The following is a 20,644-nucleotide window of genomic DNA, read 5'->3' on the forward strand; positions in this document are numbered from 1 at the left end:
ACCTCAGCAGAACTCCTGAGAGCTCTTGTAAGGTCATCAGACAAATGATATTTGTGATGGGAGACATCACAGTTAATAAATTGAATAAATAAAGGCACTTCTGGATTATGCTTATGTTGCAGGACTGAAAGGTCTACTCTTTTTTGGTGAACATTTGGCAAACGCTGCTGCTGCTAACTGCATATTTTCTAAGGACATACTGTGTGTTTTCATAGTTGTTCATGCATGTGCGTTTTATAACTGCCGAAAGTAAATTATTAAGATGCAGTGGATGCACCAGTAGGTGCTACCTGTTGGGTACAGCTGATCTGCTGTTCTGAAAAGTCAGTACATGTGATGACAGCTGTGCCTAGGCAGACAAAAATCTGGATGTAGCAGTTGGAATAACTATACAGTTTTCTGTATGTATTTGAAGAGTGCAAAGTTCAGGGGTTTAATTTTAATGTAATTTTTCTTACAAAATACATTGTCACTGTGCTTAGGTTACATTCCAAATGCAGCAATCAATCATGCCTACATTTTATGATGCAAACTACCATGCAAGCAGTTGAAAGAAACAAGTTCCTAGTGTTTGCTGTGTTAGATAAAACCAGTACTCCTTGTAAATAGTTTGTTAGCTGAAGTAAATAAATAGATAGTGTTCCATAGAGAAATCGTATGGTTTCACCACACAGGAAAGCAGATTGTCAGTCCGTATTAGCTCGGAGATCAAAAAACTAGAGCAAGTAGCAAAACTTGGAAACCACTAATTAAATGAGAATAACAGGATACATTAATGCACTTCTTGCCACGTGAGTTGATTATTTTGTACATTTTTGGCAACTAAAGAAAAATGATATTTCTTCCAGATTTAAGGTAATAGGATCCTAGGAGAAATAAGCATTCATCATCAAGCCTGTGGGAACAGACCTCAACTTTAACCCCACAGTGTATTAAAGGACTATTCTTTCTCTTTCTACAGTAACTAATTATTTAAAATTTTCTAAATTCCATCTACATGAGTTTACATGACCCTCTTTTATATTCAGTCTCTTACTGGATTGTACATCTAATTCCTGTTGAATACATAAGTGAGCTATTTATTGCTTCAGCATTAGGTATTATTCATTAGGTGAGGAACAAATATGACCATCTTGTTTTAATAGGTTTTGAAAATTTATTCGCTTTGCCCTCTAGTCCTTTTGTTGGATTTATTTTTTTAATCAACTGTGCTTCTTGGCTATAAAAGCTGTCTTTTTAATGTGTTCTTTGTGCATGCAAATGATACAGAACATGTTCATGTAAGTGCAGCTTCATACAGATTGTCTTAAAATACTTACACACGCAAAATATGGATGGTTTATGCCAAAATCCTCTTCCCTCAGTAGTTTCTTGGAAAGACTGAGCGGTGTGAAATTACTGCAGTCCTTGATACTTCACCTTTCAAAACAATTTCTACAGAAGAAACTATCCAGGCAAACTAAACAATGCCGTGCCCTGCTGAAAGATAAAGCGAGAACTAGGGGGGCCTGGGGGATTGCTTGTTCCTAGCAGTCCCTCTGTGGCAGCATTTGGACGTCATGGGGGGCATGGCATTGGATCTAGGGCTGTGCATAAAAAGCAGCAAACAAAACTGCACCATGGCACTCTCTCTCCAGCTTTTCTCCCCCCTGTTTGCAGAGGCACCAATTGTATCCATTAGCAAGGTCAGTGGTTTGGAGAAACCTGGAAAATAGCAGCTACCAGAAACCCGCTATAATAATATCTCCAGCAGGTGATAGATTAGTTGGAACAAATTGGAACCATTGCACTTCAGCAATCCTGGTTTCTTTCAAGCTGTTTTAAAAATGTCGTCATTTTAATACACAATATCAGCCCTGCGGAACAGTCCACAGCAGGTTAATTTGAATCGTATGATGTATCACTGCCCTCAGCTGACATGAGCTCCGTTCCATGTGTGAAGCCATAATAAATCCATTCCCAACCGAGGCAAATTCCCTGTGAGAAGGTGAACTAATCCAGGCCTCACACTGGCATGTTAGCCCTCCGTAATTGAAAGCAGGGCCACCTGTTCCCAGCACAGTTAGCCTATAGAGAGAAAATTAGCATTAGATCAGATACTTAATATATTGAAAAATCATTCATACTACTTGCAAGTTCAGCTGTGGGCTGCTTAGCATGACATCATATATAAATCTAGGAATGTGCCCACTTGATCCCAGTTTAACAGTTTTGTTAACCATGGTGTTTGTTAACTTTGAAATGAGAATTTTTTGATTTAATGAGAGCTGACACGTGAGAAGGGGAACTGGCCAGGGTGCAGACTTTTCTAATTAACTCTGGGTCATTTGCAAAACTTTTGAGCTTTCTAGTAGGGCTTTTTTTTCCCTTTGCTCTTTTGCAAACAAGTTTTTAAAGCGCTGACACTGTAGCCATGAAATGATATTTATTTGATTAAGAGGGCAAAGAGAAATATTCCAAACAGGTGTAGCAGCCTGTAGGTATTGCCTTGGTTTTGACACATCTATTGTCTGTAGCATCAGTGTATTAATGTATCTTTCTAAAAGCAGTGTCTGCAACAGTTACTTTAAATTTAGTTTCTTAGATGTCTAAGTACTAGAAATGAAACCTGCGCACCAAAGCCACATGGATAAGTTGGAAAATATTTAATTGGTGTATTTTCAGTGTATTGGCATTCTTTTAAAACTTATTTCAAGCATTTGCTCAGTTTTCCAAAATCCTCTCTTCCCCCCCCCCCCCCCCCCCCAGTGTATGTCTTAATATAGATGTGTTACTTGGCAGCTAAGCAGGTAATACAGAGTTAGTACTTACGGGTTCATTTCCATAAGCGTGCTTCATGACCTGGAACAATTTATTTTTTCTCACTGTAGTGTGCTTCAACTTCCCTGACTCTCTGAGAATTAGCATTGCCCTTAACTAGGGTATTCATTTCACGGTACAGTTTTTGGCCTCACCACCCAATCCTTAACACACTTCTGTATTGTATTTGGTAGTTGCATAGTTGTTTAATTTCAGTCAGCATCCTGTGAATAGCAGTAACCCTCCATCATTTATTAATGGTATTTTTGGTCTTACTGACCTAAAACAATTTGTTTTGGTTCAGTTATGACCATTTAAAAAATTTAATAGAGTAACATCACTCTGACCCTTGTCCAGCCCAGCCACTGGCTAGCTAGAGCTGTTAATGTTTCAGTGTCACCTTCACATAATGTGGATGACATACCACATCATGGAAGTAGGAGCTGTTACTGCTGAGAACATCCCTCATGGCTCAAGTTGATTAAGCTCCCTGAAGGCTTTAGTTTGCCATATTGGCATTAGAGAGCTGCTTCCTTGGGGCTGCAGCACACAGACAGCAGTAGGTAGAAACACTTGAGTAGTGACTACCAGCCTCTCCCAGACTAATTGGCATCTGTCTCACAGAAGCAGAATCCAAGATGGACTGCAGATGGCCTCTGAAGCCTTGTCTCAAGTTTCTTCCTTCTTTTCCCTTGATCCAAATTGGGAATGATGAATTAGAGGATAAAAACAATTCGTTTGGATTCTTCTTGCTTTTCAATTTCTTTTAATTTGTCTTTCTTTTGATGCCTGACTAGGGACAATTGAGAACAGTACAGCAAGTCTTTTCTTTACATGTCTCTCTCTTTCCTATTTTTATAAATTTAATTTTTGCAATTCAGCCATTTTCCTGTTACTGAAGGGCCACCCTGACTCCAAATCAGAATCAGGGCTCAAGATTACCTTTACCTTCCTCAGATTTCCTCTGTTTAAACTCTCTACATCAGGATGGGTGGCTCCCGGAAAAAGAATGTTACTGGTGGTAAAATGTTTCGTGTCTGTTGTCTGCTCTTCTACTGTTTAGGATTAGGAAATTCAATCCTCCTAAGAGTTTAGGGCAAATGGTAGTTTCTTTTATAGCACTACGATTTATTAAGAATTTTAATATTTTACAGTCTTCTTGGGGTAGGGGAGAGCAAGACCCATGTCCAACTTTAGGAAGACAGATCTGGGCTTTTCTGTGTTAGCTGTAAGAAATAAAAGATCTGCTGGAGAATGAGAATTATGAGAAGTGAACAAATTCTTGGAAAATGCCATATTTTTCTCTCTCATGGTTCAGCGTTTCTCATAGTCTGTGGAAAGATCCCAATCTTATAAATAAAGCTTATAAATAATTTTAATGGAGTTTACTTTCTGTTTTTTCAGATTCAGAGTGTACTGTGGTAGTTTATTAGTCATAGAAATAGTTACCTGGTGTACACTAACTTATGGGATATATTAGAGTAAGCTCACTGACTTTAGTAAGAGCTGGGATTGACCTAATGCAACTTGCTAGGAGCTCTGCTATTTTTGTGTTGCTTATTCATTCTTAGCCCACCAAATAAAAAGTCCTTTTGAGTAATATCATTTACCCCACGTTCACAGAATAAAATTATATCTTCACAGTACAAATCTGAATGTTATGGAGAACAAGGGTAAAATACTCATAACCCTGAAATTTTTTATCTGCAGCTCTAAGTAATAAAATGACAAAGAAAGAAATTGTTTCAGACAGAAGTTTCAGAATGCTGCTCATAGGTTTTCTTTTATAGATGTTATGATTTTGTTCAAACAGGCCATATTGAATCCATTGGGTTTTTTGTAATAGATTTCAAAATACATAATAAATGTAAGTAATATGATGACTAATGGGTCAAGTGAAGTTGGAACTTTTAAAATGAGAAAATAGCTGGAAACGGTTTTCAGGAAACTATTCCAGTTTATTTTTTGGTCCCCCACAAGGTGTACATTAACATAAACTCCATAGAATCGCCTCTGGGACCTGAATTCCCTCTCTGATTTCATTATTGCAATGTGATTCTTTTCCTTTCACTGTTAAGTCATCTCCTGGTGTGGTGGGAGCATATAATAAGTGTAATTTATTTATATTTATCTAATCTCCTTTTAACTCAATAGTTATTTCATCATTCTGTTTCCTAGTAGCTTTTCAAAAAGTTGTGAAGGGTGATTAGAAACTAATAATTGACAGACATGGATTTACTGGATAATCTAAAAGTTGTAGTGAAGAAAATGAAAGAAGGACAGTCAAAATCTACATTCAAATGCTACACTGTCATTAAAAAAAAAAAAAAAAAAAGCTTTGGTATCATCTAGTTCAGTCTGATTTAAACATAACCAGAAATAACTCACTCGAATGCAATCTTTCAGTAATTTCTTTACTATTTATTTGCTGGAAATAGATAACATTGGGGGGGGGGGGGAGGGTGCGCAGAAAGGGGCAGTTACTGCTATTGTGTATTATGTCTTAAATCTGAAGAAACCATTGGGTTGTAATTGCAATGGCCAGTCACTGGTAGCCAAAGAAGAGACTGATGTAATTGAGAAGTTAAAGGCAGCTTTGAGCTACCTTTTGCCCTGTCCCGATTCTCCTGTAATTTTGGACAATTCAAAGACTTGTTTGAACTATAAGAACCTGTGTTTTCCTACTGATACAGAATCTTTACAGTGTTCTGTGATGTGCTTCCCAAGGTGCTTAACATCATCTAAAAAGGCTGGTACCCTTGGATTTTTGCACCCTGGAAATTTTATTCCAGCTGCATCTAGGTGACCTTTTTCATCATATCACCTCTTTTTAGCCCATTTTGAGTGAATGGAGAAGCTGCTGCACATCTATCTTCATCATCTGCTACAAATAGCTCTTCACATTTCATCAGTTTTCACTGTTTCTGTCCATTAAATGTGTTTTCTTAGGAGAAATGTTAAATTTTCTCTTATAGTGCTAAGTGTAAAGCAGGACAAAAACTAGAAAGATGTTGATTGCTCAATGGGATTTTTATTTTTTTTTTTTAATGTTTTACTTAAAATGCCAAAGAATCTCCTTACATAATCTGTCCCCAGTTGTGAAAATAACCTGCGTCACTATGAGATAGTTAAAATATTTGCATTGACAGATCCAGAATTACATTTTCTGCAATTATCCGTGTGTCTGCCACCGCCTTCAGTCAAGGCTGATGCAGTAGTAACAACTTAAGTAACAACTTAAGACCAATCTTTGTCAAGTTATCAGTCATGACAACATTTTTCTGTGTGACATGTACAGCTTCCAAACAGAAAACGGGGAACTCATTTACATTTCTCTAGTGTCCTAGTGTCCATTTTTTTATTGCTCTCTTGTTTATGAAAACAAGTGACTAACAGCAGTGATAAACCACAGGCCAGGACAGGAGGTGCCATATGCTTGTTCCACTGGTGAGCTTCCCCAGAGCCCTGCATCTTCTCTGCCCTGTCTTGAGGAAGCCTAAGAGAGAACTGCTGCTCTCATATTCATCTCCTTTTAAATCTTTCTCAATCACTTTACTGTATGGCTTTAGCTTGACATTTGTTCTGTCAACTTACATCTAATCGGTTTGGGGTTTACAATCATAGGTTGTAGGGGTTTTCTTGTTTTTTCCTCTTTTGGGCAATACTACCATAAGTACATAAGTGTTTGCAATAAAATGTGCCATTGACAAAGCCATTAGGTGTGAAAGATGTAACACCAAGCAATAAGGGTCCTTTTCCTGTATTTACAAACTTAATTCTGTAGCAAAGACAAGAACATCTGTTTTACTCTTGTATTACTACATCACTAATGGACAAAAGTAAGCTGATAAAGGACTTGTTTTGAAAATGCCTAAATGGTTCAGAAACCCAAATCCTAGTGCAGTTTGGATTTCAAACTTGGGTCGTTTTAAAAATGCTGCTTATATGTTTGTTGGGTTGTTTGTTTGTTTTTAAAACATTTAGTTAGAATAACACTGCTTTCCATTTGAGTATCATAATTAAATAAATATCATAATGTCACGTGGGTCTCCAGTTTCTTTGTGTCTCCTTTCTCCACTCAAAGGGAGGAGAGAACCAATGGTGTGTGCAAAAAGGCAGGGGAGACTTGGGGTATTCTTTACTGCCAAGAAGGGTGGAGAGATTTTCAAAAGTGTTATGACATTTCTCTTCCCTTGGTTTTAATTAAAAATATCAGTGCATAAGCATTTTGCAAAATCTTCCAAGTTGATCATGTGTGGATTTTGGATGCCTAAAGATCTGTTCTCTTGTAATGTCCAGCTTCCTAGCTTTGATGTTTGCCTTTTTACTAGGCACATGCATTAGCAAGTGTTTTGCCACAGTTTCTAGTTCAGCGTGGAAGACTTTAACACAAGAGAAAGCATTTTCAGAAAACCATTAATTAAAATTCTAAGTTATAATTAAAATAAGATTTTTAGTCTTAAATTTCAGTTAGCTGTGGCTTGTGGAGTACTACAGACCTCTTTTAAGATTGCTGGGGTTTTTTTAATGCAGCTGTAATAAATCTTATATGGCCATTAATAAGTTGCACTTACCATTGTAGAAAAAAGTGCTAGTTTGTAATTCAGAGACTTACCTGTTAAGATACCAAAGAATCTAACTGAAATTTAGAACCCCACAGATATTTGAGGGGTCAGAAAAGTGCTTTGTCCTGTGCCTGGGGCTCTCTGAAGTACAAACCTACGCTTAAGAACAGCTCTGAAACTCTGCTCCTGCAGCCCTACCATTGTTTTAAAAACTTATAATTTACCTAAAGAGTGGGAGAATTGAGCTCATCAGTTTGCATCTGCATGAAGGGTAGAATGTGATCCTGGACAGCTAGAAACTAGGTCCTAATTTTGGTGAAATACTCATTAATCTGTGCAAAACCTTGAACAAACAGTGTTTCTTAAATACATCTATAATGAAACTTGAAACTAAGTAGTGCTGTTTTCTCTGAATATTTAATCTAGCTTAGATGTATATACAGAATTTTAATCATTGTGAGTTCTTGGGGGTGGGGCAGTGGGAATGAAACAGGAAAGTGAAAAGCAAAACTTTTCCCCCTGCCCAGGGTAGCTGTCTCATTGCTGGCTGAATTTGAAATGAAGACTTTTTAAAACGAAGTTAAAGCTGGATTTCCCTAATGAAGTGTAATGTACTGATAAAAAGGTAGTTAGCACAGAAGGGAGTTTCAACCGTCATAAAATCCTGCTTCCCATTTGTGAAATGATCTTGGTAATTGCAACATCTCAACTACTATAATGTCACTTTTGTCGATGTTGCTCATGTTAGTTGTGTTTTCTAAAAATTCTGTGAGACTTTAAACAGTCTGGGAAGTACTCAGATCCTTTACTAAGGAGACAAAGAACATTTTGAAAATATTAGGTTATTCCAATCTCCCTGGAAAACAGAGAAATCTCAACATTCATTGGCTTTTATGTTTGACTTTTATTCACATTTCATCTTGAAAATGCATTGAAGAATACTGCATATTAGCTGTGTAGAAAAAACAGAATATACATGTTATTCACTCATTTAAATGTGTTTAAAATGTTTGCTGTTGGCTTTGGAGTTTAGTCAAATAGTTATACCGGATGCAAAACTCAAGAGAATGTCAAGTATATTTTCATTCTGACACAACAGGACTAATGTATTTACCCTCCTACACGCTCAGATAAAGTGTGTGTCTTTCAGATAGCTGTGGTGATCCCTGGGTAGAAACAAAGAAATAAGATCCACATTGTGATATGTTTCTTCCTTTAAAACTGTGTTTAGTGAAGATTCCTTGTAGTATTTTTGTGATGTTTTAATTCAGATTTATTAAAAAAAAATAATTTCTTTATGTTTTAACATGCAGTCGTTTTCATGAAACTTGGTAGGAATAATGTTATCCTGACTAAATGACTAATATTTTTACATTGCTGAATAATTGCACTATAGCATTTCATATTTTTTTCTCCAACTCTCCCCTACAGCTGACATAAATGTGGACATATCAAAACCTTTGAAAGCAAATCTCAGTTTTGCCCGACTTGATCAAATAAACCAGTTTTTGAAGAAAGTCATAACCACAAATGATGATGAACCCAGGAAGGAGGCTGACCCATCAGCTGACATTATTCCAGATGAGACTTCCACTTCAATAACCAGAAACCCTGGTACAAGGGATGCGCTACCTGCAGTGCACACCCACGCTGTGCAGAAGGCTTCAGTACAAGAAAAGTTATGGCAAGCTCTTTCCTGCTTCCAGAAAATTTCTATTCACACCGTTCAAATGGTTGTTTCGATGGAAACCATCCCACATCCCTGTAAACCTTGTTTGTTACTCTCTGCATCAAACCTCAGAGGGAGCCTGAATATTAAAAGTGGACATAAAACTGCAGGTAAGAGTTTTTGAAAGCTGCAAGTGCTACTGATTTGTTGAAGTGGTGGCCTAGTAACCATTTTAAACTGCGGGGCTTTGAAAGGAACTCCTGTAGCTAACATCATAAATCCACAACAGAAAATAACAAATCCCTGACTGACTCCATTACCTGAGTTTTCCTTTCAGTAAGGCAGTACCCAGGAGTGCTTAATTTTGTACTTAATATCCCCCAGCTTGTAATTACTAATTTATTGATGGAATTCTGGCTGGAATAGTGGTTATAAGAACCACTATTCTGGTATTCTGATAATTCAGCACATACTTCAAAGGGCAACATTTTGATGGGTTTCACTCTACAGTTACATTTTCTTGTTAGGACCCTATATTCCTGCTTACAAAAATAGAAAAATAATTGTTCAGAGCCCTGAGATATGCTTCTATGTAAATGTTGGGTCATACTCTTATTCTTCTTTAGGTTTATGAACTTTTCAATTTTTACATGCTTCCTCTGCACAGCCTCGAATCACCCAGGGAAAATGGGCGCTCTGGCCTCATTTCTGCAGAACTGCAAGGGAACTTTACACCTTGGGTACAATTAACAGGATACCAGAGACTCATTTAAAATGAAGACATTTTGTATGTCTTTGTAAAATCTTTTATTAGTCTTTTAATAAAATTAATAAGATGGTACATTTACATGATGTGGACATGAGCCAGATGTGTAGGTAGTTGGCAGAACAACTTGCAAGGTAAAATGGTCTGTAGCTGAGAGGAACAAGTTTTAAGCCAAGCAAGGTGGTGATTTATTTCTTTTTCATCAGAAATATTTCTCCTCAGACCAGCAAGTTTTAGTGTTTCTTTTTTGTTTTAAAAGTTAAAAATGAAAAATTTCAGGTTCATAGGACATGAAAGCCTGTGAATGTGCTGGAGCCTGAAACTCTCGATTTATCCATAAACAAACAGCAGTGCAGGCAGGAGCAGTGCCTGCGTTCCCACGCTTTTCCAATCAGATTGCAATCTAGCTTAGAAAGCAGTGCAACTGAGTAAAAGGCCTTTCTACTGTCCTTTAAATAGTTCTAGTTTTCTTTCTGTGTAATAATCCTCTTTCCTTCTACAACTTCCCCTCTATCATTTATACATTATCTGTCCCATGGTACATTATGGTGTCCACAGCAAGCTTCGATATATCAAAGCCAAGCCTGTTCCGTCACTGTACTATAAAGCAATTTGGCAAACTCAGCAGTGTATATCACTTACCCTGGAGTTTTTCATCCTCCCAGGAGGAGGACATACCTTGTCTTGCACTTTAAGCCTCAGAAATATTCCGCTACAAAGTTCTGCTTTTTAATTCTTCTGGCAGTCTAAGGAAGCCAGTCTTTCTTCTTCATGTCACAAGCTATACATGAATCTTCAGTATGTTTGCAGTCTGGCAAGCATTATTAAGTAAAGCAATACTGATGCTGAATCTAATGAAAATGGAAGTCAGTCATTCTATATGAATAACTTATGACGAGACAATAAATAGACATCAGCAGATTTTTTTCACATTTTTTCCAGTTGAAGTTGCCTTATCTTTGCTTTATGAAAAAAAAATACATGTCCCTGAGGTTTTGCATGTTATTATGGTGGAGCAGTAAATTGTTCTAAGTGTCAAGAAGTGCAAGACACTTTCACAAAACTGACTGAAACAGTGGAAAAATCTCATTTTTTTTTTATCTTATTTTTATTTAAAACTATTAATTTGAAATTGAAGTGCTAATAGAAACCAAAGTGGAAATTAGAACTTCAGGGAAGAAGATAAATTACTCAGTGTGGGGAAAATGGTGTTATAATCTTGTGTTAAAAATACATTAGAAGAATACCAGTTACTAACAAGATTTGTTTTATTATTGCAAAGAAATGATGCAAGCTAACTCAATTAAACAAGTGTAGTAGCTGTGTCTTGGGAGCAAGGAGTATTTAAATATATCAGTTCTTCACTCTTTTTCTTTTTACAAAAGGTTTTATAGATATACCTTTTGAGCTGAACAGGGTTAATGTCAGCTTTTTTTTATAGAATGAAACTAATACGCAAATACTTCACTGTGGCTTTGATTTTACAGTCAAATAACTATTGTGACCATCTGCAGCAGCTGCATTTTACGAATTATTTGCTGAACCAAACTAAGCACAATGACAAAAGTAGTCATCTCAGATGTACTGTTAAAACGGAGGAAGAAAAAGGAGCATTGCTTGCCTTTTGTACAGTATGGCCATCTGCTGTACAGATGTTATTATATAGAATGACTTCAGATACAATAATTGTAGAAAATTTTCATTAAAACCTCAACAATTTGCACTTGTTTACTTGAATCTGCATAACTCCCCAGTGAGACAACACAATACGCTTGGGGTTTCTTTGGTTCTCACTAGCTTTCTCTTTGATCCTTTTTGATGTGCTGACTTTAATAAACATAGTTAAAAACACTGTTCAAAAACATCTTGGAAAAAACTACAAAGGAACAATTATAGCAGTAGAAACTACTCTAATCCCTTACTTACGCAAGCTATTTTTAGTGAAATAAGTTTTTTTACACATTTTATGTGCCAGTATTTTATAAACAGTGTAAACGACCCCTCTCCAGATGAGTTTTAGTGTAGGAGATGGGCTGGTTTGTAACAAATCCTATTTGCTAGGAATTATTTAGGAAAAAACTCACAAGAATGTATTGTCGGCTTTTCCTCCCTTATAGGGGGAAAACAAAAGTGCGTGACCTTGTGTAATGCTTTGATTTTTTTAGCTGAAATTAAGAAGGAAGCTTGCTATGTAACTTTTCTATATATAATCATCAGTTTTTCCTCTAGACTTTCCTGGTTTAATCATGGAATTTCAAGGCCTTCTGTCTTAATTTTTCCTCTTAATTTATTATGAAAGTGAAATGATGTAGCTTCTGAAAAACGGAGGGGCTAATTAGTTAAATTATTTCACTCGCAACAAAATAAATTGTAAGTGTTGAACACTTGCATCCCAGTTGGATCAAATTAAAGCACCACCATTTCTACATATCCTGCTGCACTGTTATACAACCCTAAACCTTTATTGTGTCAAGGGATTTAATTTTTTGGACATTTTTCATGTTTTAATACAATAGTTACTTATAACAACATGGTTACTATTTCTGCTAGAATACTTATGTTCTCCTCTGTGCTTATGGTGAAATCCCAAGTATTTTGGTTTTAGTAAAGTAATACTATTGTAGAATGTGATGCAGCGTATTGGCAAAAAAAAAACCAAAATAAAGTCCACTTACAAAAATATATGTTACTAATTTTTATAAGAGGCTACCAGTATTGTTTTTCTGATACTCTAAAGGGCAGCACTCTAAGTCATATTGATGTTAAATAGAATATTTATCTGTAGTCATTTTATACTTTGTGGTTTAAAATTGCGAGTTTTAATATCCATTTTGTACAAGCAAATAACAGACATTTAGCTCATTTTTGGCAGCTTATTTGTACTGCTGCCAAAAACCCCAAGTTCAACAACTATTGTTAGACCTGGGTTAGTTATTTTTGTCCTGTGAAGTATGTGGCATCTCCTACAAAGTGTCTAGAGCCCTTGAGTACCCAGTCAGAGTTGAGCTTGCATGGTATCTCACTTGAGATATGTAGCTCACTCCAGAACAGTCACATGCCATTAAAGTTGAAATAATTTTTAGCAATCACTATGAGGAAATAGAAAGCAATTATAAATATGTAGTTTTCGGTTAATTTAGATTTAGTGTTGAAATTAGCACTACCTACCTGCCAAAAGAGCAGACAAATGAGAGAGGTTGAGGACTGTACTCTCCCCAGAGTGAAAGGCAGCAAGAAGCCTGTAGCCTCTCAGTGGAGCCTTATTTTGCTCTGGCTGGATACGGGAGGGAAGTCTTGCTGTTCAGTGTCTGAACCGAGAGAGTTACAGACATAAAATATTCCAAAGATCAGAAACAGAATTCCCCAGCTCTTCATCCCATACGTAGAGATGATTACTTTAGCATATAAATAAAAGGAAAAAATAAACACTAGTTGAGCGTATGATAATGGCCAGTATTTTTACTAAACCTGAAAGAAATTGCATACTTCAAATACTTTTACAGAAATACTAAAAATTAGATGAAGCTATTAATTAGTGTAGAGCAAAGACCAAGCTTCATTTTGGAGTTAACTGACTCTCTTGAGAAAACTCTGCTAAGGCGTTTTCATAGCCTTTGGATGCTGCAGATATGCAAGTTAGTCCATGGGGAAATAAAACATTAAATTAGATATGACTACCTAAAATAATATGCAGCAGTAACAAGCCATTTACAACACCCAGAAGACATTTGTTACTTTTAGAAAGAAATATAAACTCTTTCTAACACTTGAACAATAGGAAATTAATTCTTTGTCAGTAAAAGCCAGAGGACAAACTAAATATTTAAATGGCCACTGAGGACTGAGGTGGAAGTGCAGCTTGTAGACAGCTATACAAATCACTAACAAACCTTAATGAATAGTGGGTGTGGGCATCAGGGTCCTGTCAGGTTTGACACCGTGTCCCAAGTAGCTTAAACCCAACTCTCAAGAAAAGGTGGAGACCTCATCAAGCCTCTAACATCTGGGATTTTATTTGTCATTTTGGCATACCCTGCAAGCGCAAAAGAAAGAGTAAAAGGGGATTATCCTGACAATGAAATGAGTTACTGAATCTTGTGATAATGAAAAGCAGAAGAATTCTAATTCCTTTCTATAGTCCCTGAGGTGGAGGTGCGTTTATAGTTCTTTAGGAGTATAATGTAGGAGAGAAGAACAGATGGCCTAAAATCCATGAAACAAGACACCACCTAATCCCAGGACTGAGTACCACTATTAATCCTGGTCAGATTCCCTACCGGTACTTTGTATCAGGGTTCAGAATTGCTACTGATGAGCTAGTACGTTAACTTTGGGGAAAAAAAGAAAACAAACGTTAGTTGTAGGTAGTCGAGTCAAGGCAGTATGCACTAATTTTGTAGAGCTGCATTTACAGTTTAAATAACTTGACTTTAAAAAGTAGACTCCAAGTGAATACAGTTCTTTTTTAATCTCTTCAACTTTTATTGTGAAAGCAATTGCATATTTTTTTGAGACTGGGATTTCTTTTGTTATGTGTATCCCAGTGCTATACGTGGCAGTAGTAGGTGATGCGGCATTTTCGTGGATACAGTCAAGTCTATAGAATATTTACATTCATGAGGAGATACAGATAACAGTGAAAGCTGAATGTTTTCTTTATACGTTTAATGATTTCTGTGTGTTTCCTCCAGTTCAATCTATATTTTGGAGCTTGAGGTAGAGAACATATATATTAGGCATTACTGCCCTGTCTTAAGGACCTGTTCCTTAAGTTGTTTAAAATGGTTGACATACTGACAACGTTTCTTCTTTTTCTATGACAAGAATATTTTTTATGGGCTGAGATCACCAGTTTGCTGCCCAAACAAAAGGTGCAATTCCATAGGAGATTCAGGTTGCTGTGGCTGCACATTTCCACACTCTGCCGTGTGGTAGCTCTGTTCCTTGGGCAGCTGTTTATTGAGTTGAGTCAGGTCACTGATCTGTCTGAAAACTAACCCAACAGGAAAGAAAGCTTTCCAGCAAGATTGTCTCCTTCAGCTGGCTTAGTGGACAGGTACATTTTAATGACCATGCTGGCACAAAAGAGGATTTAGAGAAATATGTAAAGGAGGGTGTGAGAGGAAGGATTGAAGGGGGGAGAAGGTAGGAACATCGGAACCTGGGCTGGCCTTAATCCTGGGGAACCACATCCAAAGATTGCAAGGAAACCTGTTCAGTTTGTGTGGCCTGAGTATATCTGTCAAGCCTTAGTCTTCCACAAGCATAATTTGCTGGGTTATAGAGGCTCAAAACAGCTCAGGTGCTGCCAGGCATGATCATCAGGATGGTTTATTTTTAAAGAAAAGTTACCTTCTAGTTTGTGGACCATTTACTTCATTAAAGCAGTTAAAATCCAGTGAATCAAGCATAGAGCAGAGAAGCAAGACACCAAAGCTGTAATTTTAATTCAGCCTTGTGGCAATTATACAGGGCTACATTTTGAGTGACACCCACTATTTTGTAATGCTTCATTTACTGTGCAACCATTCAGTGTCTGATCTTTTAGTAGTGCGATGTATCTACAAATATATAAATCAGTGACAGTTTTAGGTACCAGCTATCTCCTGAAAATAAAGTTTTCGACCAGCCATCTAAAAGAGAGATATGAAAAGACATAGATTTTGGTTTTTTTAATTTAAAAAACTCTTTATGCCCATCTGTAACACAGGAGTAAGACTCTTCAGTCACTTCTCTGAAAACTCCTGATAATCTAAAAAGAAAATGTTTATGGTACAAGAAACAAGTGTTACTCATGTCAGTACAGCACTCAGTTTTGAAAGCTGGACTCATGGATGCAAGATGAACACAATATTTGTTGTTTTCAATTATGTATTTTTGTCTATTTAATAATAAAAATATAAGAATAAGAGGGCAATAGAGACCTTTACAAATATATTCTAAATTCTTGTATACCAAAGATGGCCTTGACCAAGAATGAAGATCCCTTAAGATTTTAAGTCTAATATGCCCTCTCTGATCAGGCATTACAAAATCCAAAATTGCCAAATCATAAGTGAATAGAGATTTTTCAGCTACGTAGTATGCAGTAATGAACATGATGTACCTGCCAGTTATTCTTTAAGGGAGATGAGCTCATTTCAAATAGATAACCATCTCTGACTGCTCTTCTGATTCATCACTGACCTGAACTCCGTTTGAACCTTGTTAGACACAAAACAAGCAGGATTCCTGGCCTGAGCTATAAAATATAATTAAGCCCTTTTGAAATTATGTGTAAAAGAACATAGCTTTACCCCCACTATAACTACTACCACCACCACAACCAATAAAGTTAAATCAAGCACTGCCTGTAATGGATTAAAATAATAAATGTTCCTGGATTTTAGTGTTTGAAGTATTTGAAGAAAACAGGCTCCCAGCAGCCAGGACTGCTGAATGCATGGGGACATTTATTAGTGACGAATTCAAGGGTTTGGCCTGTTTAAGATCATTACTTTCTGTTTACCGTGTGTTACACATCTCATGTTTTTACAGAGTCCATATGTGTCCCTATGTAATGCTGAAAAACTCTTTCACTAAAGAATAGTTAATTGGTAATGTGTAAATATTGTTCTCATGGGGAGAATGAACTATCATAAGATTCAGCTCAAGACTAATGAGAAATCCAGTGCGGTCAGTGGATTGTTAACTAAACCTTTCCTGGAAAATTGTCCTTTACTACATCTCACCATTTGTTTGCTACTACTGTTTCCAGACTGAATAAATTGGCCGACTCTTAAATTAACTGCAGTATTTCTCCTGTAATTATTTTTGTAGCTTTGTTACCCTTTCTTCTCAGACACTGCTTCATAGAGGATACTGTCAACAGAGCAGTGTAACTTAAGTATAAATACTCAATACTTGATGTATCTGAAGTTTCCTTAGGAGGAAAAAAAATCATGTAGATGAATGTATCAGTATTTTAGCTATAATAGCATATTTACATATTAAAAGCTTAGTATCTTTGGCAATTTTAGCTACCGAAGTTGCAGACAAGAAGTGTGAATGCTCAGAAGCAAGAATTATCACCTTAGTAATGTGCGACATTAAAACAGAAAGTAGTAAGGAAAACCACTTGCTAATATACCTTCAGCAACCAGATTGTATCTCTGCCACCCAGGCATGGAGGGCCTATGGGAGAGCCTGGACTTCGGAGTGCACAGCAACCTTTTGGGTGGGAATGAAGTCTCCCAGCTGCTGCAGTCAGTGCAGACCACATCACTTTCATGCGTCTTGCCCGGTGGGAAACAGCTTGCCAGGCTCTGTGCTCGGGGATGCAGGCTTGCTTCCGAGCCGCCCCAAACTCAGAAAAACAGTTTTCTTCCTAGCACTGCCATTTTTAGCAAAGCTAATAGCTTCAAGAGACTTTTTAAAAGACAGCTCGACTGTAGTCCAGCACCATTTGCTTTATTTATTGTATGTTTTTCCATTTTCTTAAAACTGTTTTCCGATACTGAAGCTTCCCAATTACAGTCGTGCTCTGTGTTGTATTAGGTGACAATGCAGTGAACCAAACAGGATTGGCAGCTATCTATGGAAGGGCAAATGAGCAGAGTTTAATAGAAGGGGAAAAGCTCCGGCAGCACTTCTACTTGTTTCATATGGAGTTGGTTCAAATATCAGTATTAAAATCTTTTTGAAAACAGAAAGTCTGTAATGTCAAAACGTTGTCTGTCCCTTTGTCTATGACCCAAAAAAAGTAACAGAACTCTGTCTTAACACCTGTTTTGCCTGAAGACTGAGTGATAGTTACTGTAAGGCAAGGGTTGTTTTAATGTATTTGCTGCATCTATTAACATGGATCAGCTCTTTTTTTTTTTTTCAATACACACAAATGAATTTATGCACACAGGGCAGTTTAACAAACATGGAGCCTCCTGTTACTGGTAAGCGCTATTATAGTTATATATAAACCCTAATACAACTATATTTATAACTCTATTAGGGTACTCGTATTCTGTGAGATGCCTTTGGAAATGTTAGCATAAATCAAGTCTCTACTGCCCAAAAAAAGGATGTTAGAATATCAAAGCAATGATTTCTTTTAGTGAATTTTCTTCACTATTCTGTTGTAATGATACACATCTTTAATTTCCGATCAAGTTAATTTCTTGAAATTACCAAGCAAGTACTTTTTTTCAAACCCTCCTACATTATTTCTAGCTGATTAAAATACCTGGATATTCCTTTTATTCATATGTCATCATAAATTCTTCCAATGGCATGCAGAAGCCCGGTGTAAATTGCATTTTGCTCAGCATGGCAGCACACTGTGATGCTGTTGTGAGTCTGGGTGGAGGCTGACAACAGAGGGCTGGCAGCATCTTTTAAACACTGTCCAAAGCAAGTGCTTCATATTTATTAGTCTCTTGGAGGAGTATTTTAAAAGTCATGAAACTGTTTGTTCCTAGAAGTAAATTATTGCACGTACTGGAAAGTGCGTTGGTGCTTGTGAACAGTAATCCAAACAGAACAAGTTAACTTTCACATATGACAGCAATCGTTTATGAAGATGTATTACTTCTATATGGTGCCATCTCATGTTCATTTCAAATGGATACTTTGATTTAACCTGTTTAAACTGAAGTTAGAATTCTACAATTGAAGTTTGTGAGAGATGCAGAAAAGGAGACTGAAAATAGTGTGTGGGAGGGAAAAAAACAGGAGAATTACTTTGCATCTTTTGCTTTCTGAGGTCATTGCTTTAGACATAGGAAAGCAACTTCACTGAGTGTATACTTTCAATGTTAGTATGGCATTTAGCAATCTTAAAATAAGCTCCTTTCTAGAATGGTGATGTGATTCTTGCCTATACAAGAGCAATCTGGGTTGCAACAAAAAAAAGAAAAAAGCTCTTACTGGATCCCCAAATTTTTCCTGGTATTTGTATGTCACAATCCAACATGTGTCTTGTAATATCTTATTTATTTAAAATTTACCAACACTTCCTTACTTTTAATTGTGTCTGCATTTGTCATTGTTTGCATAGCATTTGAGAAAGGCACTGCTGATTTTGAACCAGCAGTATTATGTGCTCAGTTTTGTTTCTAAGCCACTGGATGTTGTGTTTTCTTTGTACTTTGTGGAGTGGAGATGACAACAGAAAAAGACTGCAAAGTATAATCCTTCCAAGTGTAATCCCAGTGAAAGAAAACATAAATAAAACCACTTGTATTCTGGCATTCCTTTTTCCCTTTTGTTATTTCTGTAACTTGGCACGTATTCCAATAAAACTATAGATCATTTCTGTATATTGCAGAATTGTGCAATAGTTACTGAGAATTTCTCCTCTTTAAAATCAAAATTCTGTGTACAGTATATAAAAACAATTAATTTCCAAATATTGTACTGCCTCTTAAAATAACTGGGCTGAGCATAGCAGGGTGAAGGTGAGCCCTTCCTGTAAAGACGCCTCTTTTTTTTCAGTCGAAGAATGTATGTGAAGGTGCTTCAGTCCACAGTGTACAGGATCAAGTCTGAACTAATACCAAAAGGAGAGGTGTCAGGGGTGCTGATGTTAAGTTTTCTTGATTATTGCTGAAATTCAGTGTCAAGAAAAGACTGAACAGATTTTGTTGTATAAACCTGTTTCACATGAGACTAGACCCGGGGGTTCAGAAGCCAACCTAAATAGCCCAGAGCTAAAGCCCCTTTCCCAGTCATTGACAGCAGTCCTGTTGATCGTCATAGGATCAAGTTTTGCTCAAGCCCTTGATCATTCATACTGAACTCTAAACTGCTCAAGGGGGAGCTTCTTCCTTTTTGTGGACCCTACTCGGATTGGATGCAATTCAGTGCCATTATCGCTATAGGAACTGTTGCACCAACTTTCTGGTAGATGCTGGGTTAAAAAAAAAAAAAAAAGAGAGAAAAATCCAATATATTTCACCATGAAATATTTCTTGGTATTACAAAAGCGTAACTCCTGTAACTTCTGGATTCCAGGAGTGATTTGTAGGAGTTTCACTGCGTCTATTCAAAACAATGAGTTATGTTTCTGTGGGATTTTTCTAGCAGAAAAGGTGTGAAAATATGAAATGGGACTATATCTTGAAAAATCTGCATGTAAGCCTTAGGTGTGTTTTAATCTTTTGCCTTTTGTGAATAATCCTGTTTCGTTAGAAAAATAAGCTGTGGGCATTGTTAAGTATGGTGACATTCAGTATTCAGTCTTGAGTCAAAGTACGAGCGCCAGAAAACCAAAAAAGTTAACCCAAACTTGAGGTAGTACTTCTCATGTAAATATACAAAAGAAATACAGATATATTAAGTATGTTTTATTAAACAGTAATTTGCAGTAAGTTAAATTCGCAAGAGATCTGACATTTCTAGGTAGTGTTTCTTTCCTAAAATATTTGTATCTAATGAGAGTACATAAGTTCTGTCAGAAATCTAACCTGCCTTTATCGTTTTATGTTTTATAAAGCTATGTAAAGTGCAAGTGATCATGATGTGAAAAATTCAGATTAAATGGGTTTTTTTTTTGTAAACAAACATTATATATTTTGAGTTACAGTAATTGTTTTGATTTATTTAAATTCAAACATTACCCTTATTCTCCTGCTCAGCTCTCTGAAGTCTAGCAAGCCAATATTTTATAATAACTAACCTGAACAAAAGCAGAGAGAATCGTTCAAAATAGCTTTTTCCTATCAGTTTAAAATATAATCAAGTGAAGCAGCTGTTCTTGTTCTTAATATATTCTTTTAAAAAAAATTTCATAGTTTAATGAAAAATGTCTCTTCTCATAAGCCTTGAAATACTCACACATGTAAAAAGTCATGATGTTTTGGCAAATAGCTC

At 36.6% G+C, this 20,644-nt stretch overlaps 1 protein-coding gene across 1 annotated transcript in view; it reads left to right on the forward strand.

Annotated features, from left to right (window-relative positions):
* Positions 1 to 20,644, forward strand: part of VPS13B (vacuolar protein sorting 13 homolog B) — a 439,495-nt gene that overhangs the window by 336,259 nt on the left and 82,592 nt on the right. Inside the window, exon 36 of the mRNA XM_065668694.1 lies at positions 8,796 to 9,203. Coding sequence (XP_065524766.1) covers positions 8,796 to 9,203 — 408 coding nt within the window. The remainder of the gene's footprint in view (positions 1 to 8,795; positions 9,204 to 20,644) is intronic.

Source organism: Lathamus discolor, chromosome 2 (genome assembly GCF_037157495.1).
Source record: "Lathamus discolor isolate bLatDis1 chromosome 2, bLatDis1.hap1, whole genome shotgun sequence".
Taxonomy (NCBI): domain Eukaryota; kingdom Metazoa; phylum Chordata; class Aves; order Psittaciformes; family Psittacidae; genus Lathamus; species Lathamus discolor.